The following is a 15,902-nucleotide window of genomic DNA, read 5'->3' on the forward strand; positions in this document are numbered from 1 at the left end:
TGTAGATTAGTTTACGCAAGATACACCATGCTCGCATAATAAACGAATGGGCCATATTAAAGACTGGACCATAATCCTACATTCTCCTCTAGTATACTCGATATCAGTATGCTAATTAATTAAAGAATTATCAGAAGATAATTTAATTTTCATACGTAAAAAAACATAAAAGTATCCACGAGACACTTGTGAGTTGTTGAGGATTAAGGCTAAAACATAAATTACTTATTATACTCTAATATCAATTAATAATAAAGTTAATAAATTAATAATAAAGGTAATAAATTAATAATAAATCTTATTGTATACTTTTCCTGCAAGATGATTATTATTCTTGAACCAAAAAATTCGTAACTCACTATAAAAGTTTTAACATTCGTGCATTACATACAACACCCTAGAAAATGGAACTGAAGTTCCGAACGTTCCTAGAACGGAAACTTTCAAAATCATCGGATCATGAAAAAGTAAGCTCTGATAGGATTGAAATAAATAAAACAAAGCGAATTAAACATCCTTGGGGTGTCGGAAAACCCTAGACGACCCCGAAACAACCCTTTCAACCAAAAACGAAAGAACACCTAACGAATCACATACATCAAACCCTTGAAACCATTTTATTTTCTATTGGAAACAATTATCAATGAGCAATATTTTCATCTGTTAAATAATATTAAAAAAAAATATTAAGTATGTTAACGCCTGATTTTTAGATCCATTACAGTACTTTTGATACATGTAGGTTAATAAACTCAATTCTAAGAAATAAAAAAGGTTACTCTGAGGAACAGAAGTACGAAAGTCATAAAAAAAGCAATAAAAATAATGAAGAATTAACGAAAAAGAACCTGGTTGCTATCATAAAATGAGCGAAAAGTGCAGGTTATGCTTGCACATGAGAACATTGCGTGCAAGGAGTTCTCGCGAAGGTGCGATTTTCTCGCGAGACATACATTATTATTTTATTTGTATGTCATACAACACTCTGGTGGTCGCAAAATATTTATTACATCAAGATCATTTATTTTCTCACTGGTGGCCAATATTAAATCATTTTCATTATAAACTTTACACTCTAATAAAATTTATTTTCCTAAAAAAAATTGACGTGATTGAAGCGTCTATAATTTATCATCAGAACGTTAAAATACATTTGCTATCGATCAATAAATGTGCTCTAAAATTGTCGTAATGAAAATTTTTTAGAAATTTCTACTGTAAGTCAAGTTTAACTAATTATTATTCGAACATAAAAGTAAAAATATTATATAAAAAAAATAGATAACCCAATGACTTTTAATATTTGAATTTTCTGTTAATATAGATAGAGTTGTTTCAAAAATGAATAAATAAATAAGCAAGAAAAGTCACTTACAACATTATCCTGGTGAGCAACATCAGCACCATGTTGTAAAAGAAGTTCAACTACTTCTAAATGACCTTCTGCAGCAGCCTTTTGCAATGGAGTTACTCCAGTCTGTAAAAATAAAAACCGTGTAAATAAAAATTCAATATTTATCTCTGAAATACATGAAGATGTTATAGCTGATTAAGGAAAAAGAGTTGAGCAATAAGGATACATCCATGGGGGTATCAAACCTAACAATTACATCTTGACAGCTATATTTATTACAGAAATCACCCAGTCAACTTTTTTCTCTATTTGATCAGTGTATTTACTAAATAAAATTCATTTCAAAACAATACATTTAGCCAAGAATGTATCAAGTAGTATAAAAAATAGTTGAATAATTTAATGAATTGTATAAAATATAATTAAAATGTCCACAAATGGAGACAAGGATTGCCGTAATTGAGAAAAAGGGACGATCACTATAAAGATCTTTTTATCAAGGCTGAATGAGATGAAGAAGAAAGGAAGCCACTCTACCTCTAATTACGTGAGTTGGACGCGTTTATAGCTGAATAAGTATTAATTAACAGGCGGTCTTGTGGTTTGAGTTAAAGATGTTATAAGAAAGAAAGAGAAGGAAAATGAAAATGAATCAAGCAAAGGGTTCTATAAGCTTTCCCTTGATCGTATACAGTAACCCAAGAAACCACTCGTTTAACTGACTACCTTACAAACTCAGTTACCAGTACTAATACTTTCCTTCCCTTTCATCTCCAAGCTATAAATGGAATTTCCGCTGTACAATTGTATACACTTGGATTTTAACACTACATATCATGCTGTGTAATTAATTAAACAATTTAAAAAAAAAACCATTATTTACTTTTTTATTCAATTTATGCAGAAACGCTGGGGGAACAATTTTTTCCCCATTTTTTTTTTTATTATTTACTCAACTCTATGCGAAATTGAAAGATGAACTTATCATTATCGAACGAGTCATCAGCTTGAATATATACATAAAATTTCAAGGATTTTATATGACTTGGTTGACTCACAAATTCAGTTTTGAATCAACATTCATAATGACACGTTCAGACACAGCAGCTACCATTTTATTTTTCACGTTTCTCTGCATTTCTTATTATCATATTCAAGCTCGTGAGTATATTAATAAACCAATTATCTCCATCATAAAATATAGCTTTATGTAGTTGCTTATTAATTATAATAACATTCATAGCTATCGATTTGTTGATTATAAAAATAATATATTTTTAGAGATACAAAGAAACAACTTTAATTGTGTTTCACCTACTGGATTAAATGGTTACTGTATTGATTTTTTCAACTGCCCAGCGTTAGTGAGATTAATTAAATCCGTACCACTTTATCCACAAGATGAACAATACTTGAGAGATTCAAAATGTGGAATAAGCAGAAATAAAATACCGAAAGTATGCTGTGTGCCAGATATTCTTTAAGAACAAACAGTTGTTGATGTTTCTATGTTAATGTTCAATATATCAATAAATAAATGATAAAAAAATTTGAACATTAATTTCTTGGAGTTATCTTATAATTTATCGCAAATTCTCATCCCTTTTAGAATAAATAGAGCTAAATTTCTTATAGGCAAAACTAGCACAAATACTCTTGATTATTGAGCTTTTTATTCACATTTCAAGGGTTGCAACCCTATGTAAGGCCGTGTGGCCTAACGGATAAGGCGTCGGACTTCGGATCCGAAGATTGCAGGTTCGAATCCTGTCACGGTCGTAATTACATTATTTTTTTTTATTTTTTATACTCTGATATAAAAATAACTTCCTATGTAAGTGTACCATTGATTTGAGTGTTTTCAAAAATACTTTTCAGTGAACTGTAGCTGTTATAACTACTCAGTAAAACAAAATATATCATTCGATATTAAATTTATTATTATAATTGATCATTCTCAGTATAATGAATGAAACTTCTGTCAATTAATAAATAAAATTATAAAAAATTAAAAAGTATTGCAACAAAAATTATCATTCTACAGAAGTTGAATTTGGAGTAAAATTTTTTGGAGTATTTTACATTCTTTGTAAAGTATCATTCTCAATATTAAATTAAACCTTACTTTAATTTGAATGATGAATATTTTACTTCATATATCAACTATTTATATATTGTTTAATAAATAATGAAAATATTTATACTTATATGAAATTTAGACTTTTTAAAGAATAAACCAATAAACAACATCATTATAAAATAATAAGGATCTTGACTTTAATTTTCCATGTTTGCAGTTGTAGTCTTTTATATTATTTGATTATTTATTTCATCATAGCTTTGAAGGTCACATAAAAAAACATCTTCTTAGGATAAAAAATGTGTGTCTTTATTAATTGAACACACTTCAGCCATTATTCTACATGTCTTGATGATCACAATGATTAAAGTGAAGTTTTAAAAATTTTCAAGAAATATTTTTTTAAAAAGAAAAATGTAAATTGAATAATGGTGTCAACAATATTTTAGCATAAATTAGTGATATTTTTTTTTCATCAATCACATCATGCGTGTTAGCTATTGATGTCTATATATGGAGAAGCGGAGAAATAAAATGAGATTTAAATACTGTCAGAGCTCATTGAAGATACTATACTTTCTGTCAACAATTAAAGTAAATTGTTGAATAAGACATTTCTTGCGTGCACCCAGTTGCTTCTGCCCTTGGGTAAAGAATGATACGGTCGAGAGGCTAGAGTTTACTTCTTCTCTCGGTATCAGACCAATCCCTTCAGGTATTTCATGGGAGAGAGACTACCATTCATCTTTAAAATATTTATTCATGAATTTTTTTGCTTTCTCGACAGATTTAAAACTAACTTTTATACTCGTAAAAATAAAAATATTATAAATGACAAAATCATTCTCGAGAAAATGAAAAATTTTTAATTAATTCCTTCTGTTCACTTATATAATTAATTCTATGTTTATTTACATTAAAATATTTGTATAAGTAAGCATTTAAAATTCTCTTCTCAGCTGATAAAGACTGATTGAAAAATTCTATACAACTATGCGATTATAATGTAATTGAAAGAATTTATTGGAATTTTGATCGTATATACGATTTAATTGAATTTACTGTAATTGAAAAAAATTATTGCAGAATCGTTTCAATAAATCAAGATCAATTATTTATAGTAGAAAAGTATTTTTTTTTTGCAATAAAATAGTTTGAATATTACACGAGTTCATTATAACATGGATAAGATGAGTGTGTAAAACGATTGCTCACATCAGTCGAAATACCGGAAGTGATCTTGTCAGTCGACAGGTGCGACATGTGCAGATGTTTCTTTCTGAATGATTCTTTAAACAACTAGAAAACTATATGTGAATTAACCGTTACTTTGTTATGTTTAATAATTATGTAAGAACAAAAAGATACGCAATGAAGGAAGGATGCTAACAACATTGTTCCATATTAAATCGAAAAAATGTCATATCTATCAAGTAACTAAAGATAATTATTATTAATATTTAATATTTTGTTGCTTTAGATAAATTTCTCTAGACATGATCCAACACTGGCAGCATGTTGATACGAGTTAAAACGAGGCGTAGTAGCAAAAACTGGAAGCCGTCGAGAAGCACGCAACCACTTTTCAAGCGACGCAGGACTCATATTGGCAAGGAAAGTGCTTGTGAGACTTGTTTTTATTTTTATTATTTTCTTTTACTTTGTTTCTTCACTATCCGTCTTTTCTCATCTCTTCAAGATAAATGTTCAGTCTCTTCACAGAAAAGATGAGTCCACCATGTGTGTTCTTTTTTCAACCTATTATTTTAAGTAGAATAAGATCATTCTATTTTATAAACTTTTTGCCACGTTGAAATTTATATAGTAAAAATTTATATTAATCTCAACTGAACAGTCTTCCAACTTTGTAATTTAAGCTTTATATTATTTTATTGTTACTTGAAGGGATCTATAGAATAAATAACATTGAACATAATTAATTGTTTTTATAAATGATTTCATCTTAGTATTTGAAATAATTATTTTCATATTTTTTTATTAGACAGTCCGACGCCTTACTATAGAACTGGTTATTAATTAGTCAGAATGTCATAATTCTTGTATTGATAAAATATATGAATATTATTCACAGTTTTTGAGTTTCAATAAAATTATATGTATTAAGAAAGCTGTTGGGTTTTTAGACGTTATTCATAAAATCAGTTCTTACCCCTCATTTTGCAATGATATTATTGTCTATTAAATTTTTATTTATTATTCAGTATGAATACATAAAATTTAATAAGGTTTTATTATTAATTATTCCAACTTCAAAATCAAGAATTTTTAGTAAAACAATAAAAAAAGTTTTGAATGAAGAGACAAATAATTTATGTAAAATAATATAACACTATCTAATATCTTTGATTGTAAAAAAAAAATATTCAATTGTTCACCTGGAAATTATGAAGAATATTACAAAAGCTAAAAGACAAATTAAAGTCCATGAAGTTTGGTAAATTTTTTTATCTTTTAATTCTTTATTTTATATTTCAAGCTCAATAAATCACAATGACTGTGAAGAAATTTCAATTAAAATTGTCAGTATCATTATATGATAACTAATAACAACATTTTTTATGATTGTATAAAGACAAAAGATAAAACTGAAAGTAACAAACGATGTAGGTGCAAAGCATATAAGAAGGTAACGGCTCAAAGAAACTTTAACCCAGGCGATATCCTCAAGTTGATAGGACTCTTACACATGGAAATATAAAACAGACGCACATGGAAATGCTAAAGGCACGATTTGACTTTGTGTAGTGTTTGTATGTACCTTACAAACTCCACTACACTGCAATTCACTATAGTATCTTCTTGCATCAGTGCATGCTAAAGTCAGTTCTCTTCGTCTTCGCGTCTCTATAGCCTCCTTGTTGTGACTCGTAACCACACGGTGGGAGAGGCACACCAGTCAAACTGGTATCATTGTTCTGAGCACGTATGCGTTTTCGTCTTGTACGTACAATCGATGTCGAAAGTCAATCCTTCTACCCAATTTAATAAAATCTCAATTAAACTTGAAAAAACCAATAAAATATATCCGGTGAATCATAAATAATTATTTTAAAAAATATCATTAAGTTAATAATAATTGTAAAAGAATAGTTGGATAGTAAATTATAGACTGGTAACTTTAGAAAGGTACCCAAGAGTATCAATAATCGAATGATTAGTTAATAGCAGTTTTTGTATTGTTAATAAATACTTGTTGAGCATGTAATTAATGCTTACAGGTATCGAGTACCCGCATAAAATGATTAACGGGCTATATATGTATATAACTAATAAAAAGATATTGCGATATCTAAAGATGATCAGTCGGCAATGCAGTTGCGGAAGTAATAGCTGCTACTAACACCAACAACCCTAACATTTCTCGTATCCACTACCTTCATATTATGATCTTAGATCTGGTAATTGTCGACAAATTACATGTGTCGAATTGATAGAAGATAGAAAAAAACCATTATTTATTTAAAGTGTGAAAAGATTTAAACACGTGGCAATGTCTTTTTATAAATGAGTGTATTATAGTCATTTGAAAGGAATAAATTAATTACTCTTTTAGTCATTTAATGTCATTGACTAGATATATCAAATTCGAGTAGGAAGAATTTCGAATGGAATTTTACCTGGACTCCAATTTATAATAGTAGACTAGAGAGCGAATCTCCTTTTCAACATTGGCGTCGATTTGAAAAAATTTTAGATTTTAAAGAATTTTGCGACTATCTATTAATCAATTTAACAAACAATTTTTATTATTGACTGCAAAATTTTGCAATAAATCTAAAATATTCTTAAATAATTTGTAAAATGATGATTTAAAAAATGATAATTTTAGATAAATGAAGTGTTGATAAAATGATTGATCCACTGAAACAAAATGTAATAAAATTGAACAAAATATTTTTGAAAAGATTTCTGCCAACTTTACAGGGTTGTTTTCCGTTGTCTATCTTTCTCATATACTAACATAACAGTATGACTAAAAGAAAGGCAGACAGTCCATTGTATGGAGAGAAGTTGGAATTTAAAAGAATTTGACACGACGCCGTATATATATGTATACCAATGGGTTGGCCGCACCCGCTGGGTCTATACGTCTGACTCGTGCCACCAAACCTATAATTACTGACCACTTGGAATAGCCTTTTCACCGTACTCATAGGCGTATAGTAATACATATTTGTGAACAGATTTGGTATTCAGTCAATAAAAATGATTAACAATAAAAAATATCTTTTTTTACAATAATTAACTTTTTTATGTAAAATCCTTTTAAGGAGACTTAACAACACATTAACGTGACTCGAACCTTACAGCCTTTCTGATAAATTGTTGCAAAACCTGAATCAAATACATTCGAAGAAGGCTTTTAATCTTGCAAAATAAGAGCATGACTTTTGGATATAAATAGATACAACAATAAAAATCAAATAAAAGTATATAAAAAATGTTAATAATCAATTTCTATTCAGATCATAAAGTATAAATAATCTAAATACAATTATGTAGAATGAAAAAAAAAAAATAGATCATACGGCTGTTAATTAAATAACGCGTTTTTTAAGCTTACCTCGACTTAACTGTCTCTTTCGTTTCAATTAAAGTGCTTGAACGTTTGTATTAATTACTCGTGTTAAACATGCAAGATGATAGATATCATCTATTGCTCCTATCAAAAGATATTAAAACTGTGGCAGCAACAAAATTTAATGCATTTTAAATAAAAATATTATCGAAAAAATATCATTTTTTATATTTTGTATTAAATTACTTACATTATCAGTCCCATTAACGTCAACTCCGTGAAGAATGAGGATTTTACAGGCATCTACGTGACCAGAAGCTGCAGCAATTAATAAAGGACTACGACCATGCTGAAAAAAATTTTTTTAAATTAATTTAGCCTAATTTTTTTCATAAATTTTATGCTTATTTTATTCAAAATGAATTTCAATAAATTTCCAACGTAGTTTATTAATAATAATCTTCATTTAATTACCTCATCAGGAAGAGGTTTAGCACCTTCATCTAAAAGCCTAGATAATTTAGCTGTATCTCCACGTGCAGCTGCTTCCTGTATCTTTTCTGCCATTCCAATAATGCATCTACAATAGCATTAATCATATTAAATATATATATATACATATATTCGATCAATTGAAAATTGTATTTATCGTTTTATAAATAAATTTAGGAAGTGAAACAACCCTGAACAACGAAATTATTTCAAAAAAACTTGTATATTATTAAAAACAATAACTTTTCATATAATAAGCAGGTCTTGATGACCGATAGTATATCTCAATTTAAGTTGGAGTAATTTATGATGAATTGATGCGTGAAACCGATGTTTACTTCATAATGTAACCGACAATAGTCTCGGTTGTCTGATCTCATGTTGCCCCGTCTGATCGCATTATTATAACGCTCAGACGGTTGTAAAGTCAATTCCACGGACAAGTAGGTAACGCGTATATATATATAACGATCGGCAACGAAGCATAACTCCGGCTCGATATACTAATAATGCGTGAATCAGTGGCTCACCCTCTTATCCGTCCGTTCTAAATCATCCATCAACAGATATTTAAATATTTGTTGCTTTTTTTTTTTAAACGAAAGATATCAACTTGATATTTTATTTTTAATCAAGCCAATCGTCTCAATTCAATCAACCTATTGATAACAAATATTTTTAATTTTACTACCCTAAAAATTAAAATAATTATTCTACATATTTATAAATATAAATAAACGATGATCTACTTGTTGATAAATTAATCGATAAGAGTAAGTAAACTATAAAAGATCATTAGAAAACTGTATCAAAATGAATGTGCAGATAAAAGAACGAATTTTAATAATTCAAAATATGGATACAACATAAATATATATACGTATGTACATTTATGTATCTAATATCCGATGATACTTTGATTAGAGATGCTTTCATCGCGTGAGATAAAATAGGGGACTGGATGAGAGAAATGACGAGGTAGGAGAAGAAACATCTCTCGTCTTAACTCGTTTTCTTCTCAGTTGAATGTGACGCGAGAGTTGCAGGTGCATATAAGTACCCTACGGCTAAGTGTCCTGCACACGTTTCTCTTGTCGAGTGATCGCCTTACCCAAGCCCTCAACCTCTACGTTGTAATAAGACCTCAGGCTCACTTACATCTTGTAAGCTAACTAAATGAAGATTATCGTTAAGTCAATCGTGTTCAATAAATACTTCAATTAATTATTTTTATTCCGATATTTCAATTATTTCATTTATATACTCACAACCAATAAGCGTAAGTTACTCCGTTATCAGCTTCACCATACATGTCTAATAACACTTCAGCTCGCGGAACAGGCATTATATCTTGATAATAATACAGAAATTATTTTTTTATTCAATTCTTCAATCGATTCGTGGATTGCAACGGAAAGTCAAATGATCGTTGATCACAGTAGGAAGAGTGTGATTGACTGTTGGAGAAATAGAACGCACTGGGCTAGATATATATAAAAGATAGACGCACCCATATATCCGGTATTTATAGGAATCATTTTCATGTAACGTTCAGCCTTGATTTTAATAATGCACTTCGATATATGCGGTCGTGCACGTCAACGAATGGATTACAGACGGGAAATGGTCTTCACTTTGCATATATTGGAAGATGTAGGTAAGAAGATGAAGAAGAAGCTCCAAGGGAACTTGGAAACGTGTCATTTGGGGAAATAAAATCGTTCATCTTAACATTGTCGTGACGATAATTACATTGATGCATCAGCAGGAGAAAAAATTCTAAGAGTGTACACGCAAAAAAAAAATAAGTTTATTTTTTTTATTTTTAATTGGTAAAGTAAACATGTTATGATATTGATTTTTATTAATTTTCAATTTAATCGGATAAAAAATTCTTCATGACAACCTCATCTTTATTATTATTAAATACCACAGCCATAGATTAATGGCAGTGCGATGAGTGTATATGTACAGAAAGTTTAATACTTTTTGTGGTAATTAATATTCTCATCATAATAAGTAGGTGAGATGGAAATTGTAATTTAAATATCATTACTAACATTGAAAGCAACGAACTAATATCTTCTTATTTATTTCTGATTACTTTGATAAAATAAACTTCAAAAAAAGTTGAATTAATTAATATATATTTTTGAGATTTAAATTGGAAATTATTTCAGTGTTTATAGTTTTATCAACTGAGAAATAACAACTTCATTGATTAGAAATTCTGCAAAAAAAAAGATGAATAAAAATGTCATTTTTTTATCTAAGAGTAAGCTTAGAAGCAGATAAACAATTATGATCAATAATCTCTTAATGTATAGTTTTTTGTTTTAATTAAAGCATTTAATAATAGTCATTAGAAATGCAAAACTATTAAGTGATACATTTAAAGACAAAAGAATGTGATTTCTGAGAAAAAAATTACTTGCACAAATCATTTTGTTGGTATACAAGCAGAAAAATGGTTTGAGTTAAATATTATGATTAAAGTAAAGAATTTTTTCTTGGAAGCATCATTATTTCTCTTAATGTATTTTTGAACGTTTTTGTATAGTGTTGTTTCTGAACCACAGCGTGAGTTTTTTTTTCTCAATTAAAATTAGTGACAGTAACTAAAAACAATAGTTTTAGAACTACAAGAACTACTTTTAAATTGTTATTGTTAAAATAAAAAATTAATTACGTAGCAAAGGTGAGTAATTTTTTATATCACTAATTAACGCTCAACAGTATAAGAAATAGCTATTATTATAAAATACAAATACATATTTCATGTAGTCCATTGTATTATATGAGAGATAGTAATTTTAGTATTGTTAATACTTATTATCTAATTTAATAACACCTCGATGCAGTTGTAGAGTATTTTTTCAGTCTTACGAATACCAACTAAGTAGACCATTGCACGCAATTCGTGTTTTTTTTCTTCCTGTGCGATTTCAATAATACCTAAGGGTTGAAGAAAATGAATTTTAACAAAAAAGACAATAACATGTCTTATTTAACTATAACTTTTTCGAGTACCAGTGGTCGATATTAGGATCCTCTCTAAATTTTGTTGCCCCTAATTCCGACCATTTTATTTTTCAACTTTTTAAAAATGAAATAACGATGAATGCAATATTTTTTTTAGCAATCGAATCATCGGAAAACATACAAGTCGGATACAAAAATTAAAATCATAATGTATTTTTGAGACTGCTAATTAAACTCTCATTTTTTAAGTTAATTTTTAGGATTTCGTAGATCTCTTCAAGCAAATTCTAGCATCCAACAACATTTACAATTTTTTCCACATAACAGCTGATAAATTTTATTTTTTTTGTGTCACTAACTGAAAGCATAGTTTTTAATTTATATATTTTACGGAAAAAAATGCATTTTTATTTATTAGATACACAGATATTCATTAAATAGCTAGAAGATACTATAGAAGAAATAGAAGATACTATCAGTGAAGCAGATCTTTTACTTTCATGTTTACATTTATCCACGCAGCGAAATGTATAGTAAAAATTACCCTGAATTTTATAGTAATTTGGTGACACTGCAGGATGACGGTAAAAATTACTATACACATTGTAAAAAATACTGTGCACATTGCTGAATTTACTAAACTGCATAGTTATTTTTACTCTAATTTCACCCTAAAAATTACTATGTAGTTTAGTAAATTCAGCAATGTGCACAGTATTTTTTACAATGTGTATAGTAATTTTTACCGTCATCCTGCAGTGTCACCAAATTACCATAAAATTTAGGGTAATTTTTACTATACATTTTTCTGCGTGTATTTGACTGTCCATTTCTAATATCCATGTGTTTTTAAGTGCAGGTAAACCTGACTTCTATTTCTTGAAAATTATAAAAATTCATACAATCTATACAATTGCTCTCTGTTAATTGATTTCTGACTTTATCACATCATTATACAACATTTAGTAATTATTTAGAAAATTTATTGTCTTTTTCTATCGTTTTCAATAAATAGTAGACGAGTTCACCTGCAATTAAAAGTTTGAAGAAACATGCAATTTGTCATAATTTTTCCTTTTGAATTTTTATAATCCTAGTAGCCAAGATCTGACGTTAGTATTCATGTAAGCGGAAGTGAAATTGCAATATTATTTGGAACTTTATAGCGTAATCGAACTTATTTTTTTATATCCCTGAACTAATTTCATCTGCATTTGCAATGTTAAAATTCAGATATGGCGTTATAAATTAAGATTAAAAGAACTTTCTAGAAAGAGTCATCAATTTCGAAAATTTTGTAGGTCCTCTATCTCGAAAAACTTTTTCTTCTAAAATACCGATTTTCCTATTAAATTGTTGTTATTTTGTATATTTATTGCACCATCGGCTCGGCACTATATAAGTAATCGCTCTGTACATAACAACACGCTTAGTCAAGAAATCCGTTCTTTTTCTGGTGACGACAAAAACAATACATTACACACCACGGGACGAAACTGAGCTATATCGTACTACGTGTAAAATTGGAACTCAAGCCGAAAGCGAAGGTGGCAAACACGTGGTATGATGTAGGTCACTATATTCCTGTGGAGAGTACACTTTTTTTTGTCAGAAAGTCCCTAAAGGTTGGAGTTTTTTTCTACACTGAGAAAACAATTGCGTTAAATGAAAGAATTTTTTATTCAATCAATAAAAGAAACTAGGAGTATTCTCAAGATAATATTTGATTCAGACTAATAGTAGTGTTATTAAAAACACATTTAGTCTTTTGTTTCAATGTTGCGACAAGTTTGAAAACAAATGACATTTCATTCATTTAAGTAAATAAAATGATTTCAATCAAACATTCATAATTCGAAGAAATATTTTTTTGCGACTATATGCACGCAGATGATTTTTCTGCCTTTCGCTGAGGAAGAGATTGGTCATTTTCAGACATTAAAACTTGGACGAAACTTAATCTTCCGGAAGAGGGCGGAGAGGGGGGGTTATGACAAAAAAAATCATTATCAAACTTTTCTGCTATTAGTGAAATTAAGAAATACTGTGTATATAGAAAGGTAGTTATCATGTTATTGATCCATATACTGCATCAATTATTTACTTTTTATACAACAATTGTAACTAATAAGTTATTATTTCATTAATCTTCTCATTCAGTTTGCACATTAGCGTGACGTAATTATCAGAAAATATACATTTGTGACATTTATAATGGATTTTTTTGCATTTGTTTACCACAATCGCCTGCAATGGGTACAACGCATAATCCGTAATACTTGTGAAAATTACTGGACTCCTATTGTGTACAACTAGGTTCTGTCGTTGCAGTGACGCCAATTAAGATGATCATGTGACGTACTATATACTAATTCAAAAGCTTTCTAACAATGAATTATTTTATTTTGGTTTTAAATTGTAATAAGATTCATATTTGGAATATGTTTGTTCAATTAAAATGAATTCAGGAGGTAATCATCTTCATTAGTGTTACTATATCTATAGCACTTGCCTGTATAAAACGGAATTCTACTAAGTCTCGTTGATGGTATAGTTTATGCTTGACATTTGTTACAGCTGATTGCAGTGAACAAATACAAAAAAGTCAATCACAAACGTTGTAAACTCAATCTTTCTAATAAGTCAATCGTTATTGACAGTATTAATTCACAAAAAGTATGAATTGACGATTGCAAATTATCATTATTACTTTCGGATGTATACAGTGCCTTTCAGTATTATTTGAAGCAGAGAAGTTCGATAATTAACTTTCTTTTAATTAGTATTTACCGGTCAATGACCTATAAAAGTGTTGTGTATTTTCAATTAACAGATTGCGACAGTACGGAAAGAAAAGTGTGATAGGGCATTTCGAAGCATGCTACAAGCCTTCTGAAAAAAGGCCCACTAAAAACTGAAGTCCGAAGGATCTTGGAAGAGAGAAGATATATATTAGGAGAACTAACAATTATAGAATCTGCAAACAATAAATTCGATAGAATTTGTGTAAAACCGGATGGCAACTGCCTATTTCGTACATTAACATACTCGCTTTATAGTGACGAGAATTACCATACCGAAATACGCAAAAACATTGTAGATTACACAGTCGAAGTATATGATGAATTCGAACAAACTTTATTGGCGACTTGTGTTAAGATCAAGTATGAAAATGCCACTCGTTATAAGTCAATAATGGAAAGAGATGGCGTTTTTGGAACCGATTTTGAAATAGGTATGTTCGCAAGATTATATAAGAAACGTGTGGTCTTGTGGCAACTTGTCAATGGTCAATATTCGGTATATGCTCCAGTAGTACCTGATGAAATTGATGGTGAGGAATTTATCAATATTGTATTCACTGGTAAATTAAGATCAGGCCATTTTGATTTTTTGAGAAAAAAAAGCGATTATCAATCTCATGTGAATAGGCCAAATCAAATTATGACGAAAAAACATGTTTCCGTATCAGATAGTGATACTGCCCTTAACAGAGAAGTTGAATTTTATCTTTCACATCAATGCAAAGAGTCACAAATTACTGAGGACTGTAAAAATATCATTAATAATTCAACATCCGTAACTAAAAAGGAAGCAAGCATTAATACTGAAGAAATATCAACTTGGGATTCATCCAGATCTTCAACTGATACTGGTCATAATAATTAATCTGATAAACAGCTCAATCAGAATAATTTTTTTTTCAAACACTTTTCAAGGTAATACACTTCATAGCTCAATTTACGATTTTCATGATAGTGATAACGAACCGATAGAACATTATAAATCAAGGCAAAGTAAAAAGGTCACTAAAATTGATAACACACTTAAACATAAGGCTCAAGATGACTCTTGCTTAACTCTGTATAAAGAGGATTCTGTGGAATGCGATATATTGAGTATTCATAGTAGCGATGATGAATTATCAAGAAGAGAAGAGAATAGTGAAATTGATCAACTAACTATTTTGAGTATATCGAATTCATCAAGTGACAATGAATCAAGGAATGAAATAAGTACACAGAGATCCAACAATTCCAGGCCAAAACAATCCGGCAAACCAAATATTTATACGGAAAATTATGGTTTCGTCGACGTAGTCAAGTCCTTGCTTCCCCCGTCCGAAGGACGGAAATTGAGTACCTCGCCTCTTTGGGCACAATTCTGGAAAATTATAACTCTACTCTCTTCGCGTTGACAGTTCGGGACGCGTATGCCTGCACCTTAGAACAGGCACAAGGATTCACGCAACAAGCCCGATGCCTTACAACATATCACTACGAGTCCGACCTCAATTGGCCAGTTGTACCTAGGCCTACATGTCATATTTTGACTTTGCAGCCCCAGGCGCAGGGTTTGGAATTTGGCCTCCCGTAGCACCGGTTCGTTATCACTATCATGAAAATCGTAAATTGAGCTATGAAGTGTATTACCTTGAAAAGTGTTTGAAAAAA

The 15,902-nt window shown here is 29.6% G+C and overlaps 1 protein-coding gene, 1 long non-coding RNA gene and 1 other non-coding gene across 3 annotated transcripts in view; 2 read left to right on the forward strand and 1 right to left on the reverse strand.

Annotated features, from left to right (window-relative positions):
• Positions 1-15,902, reverse strand: part of dgo (ankyrin repeat domain containing protein 6 diego) — a 52,847-nt gene that overhangs the window by 28,712 nt on the left and 8,233 nt on the right. Inside the window, exons 2-4 of the mRNA XM_035093943.1 lie at positions 8,449-8,554; positions 8,225-8,323; positions 1,376-1,477 (exon numbers count right to left, since the gene is read on the reverse strand). Of these exons, the coding sequence (XP_034949834.1) occupies positions 1,376-1,477; positions 8,225-8,323; positions 8,449-8,541 (294 nt within the window). The 5' untranslated portion in view covers positions 8,542-8,554. The remainder of the gene's footprint in view (positions 1-1,375; positions 1,478-8,224; positions 8,324-8,448; positions 8,555-15,902) is intronic.
• Positions 2,357-2,915, forward strand: LOC118073449 (uncharacterized). Its single transcript, XR_004691115.1, has 2 exons — positions 2,357-2,515; positions 2,636-2,915. It is a non-coding gene; the product is annotated as an uncharacterized lncRNA (long non-coding RNA).
• Positions 3,061-3,133, forward strand: TRNAR-UCG (transfer RNA arginine (anticodon UCG)). Its single transcript has one exon. It is a non-coding gene; the product is annotated as a tRNA-Arg (tRNA).

Source organism: Chelonus insularis, unplaced genomic scaffold (genome assembly GCF_013357705.1).
Source record: "Chelonus insularis isolate UGA/USDA-ARS -01 unplaced genomic scaffold, ASM1335770v1 scaffold_303_pilon, whole genome shotgun sequence".
Lineage (NCBI taxonomy): Eukaryota > Metazoa > Arthropoda > Insecta > Hymenoptera > Braconidae > Chelonus > Chelonus insularis.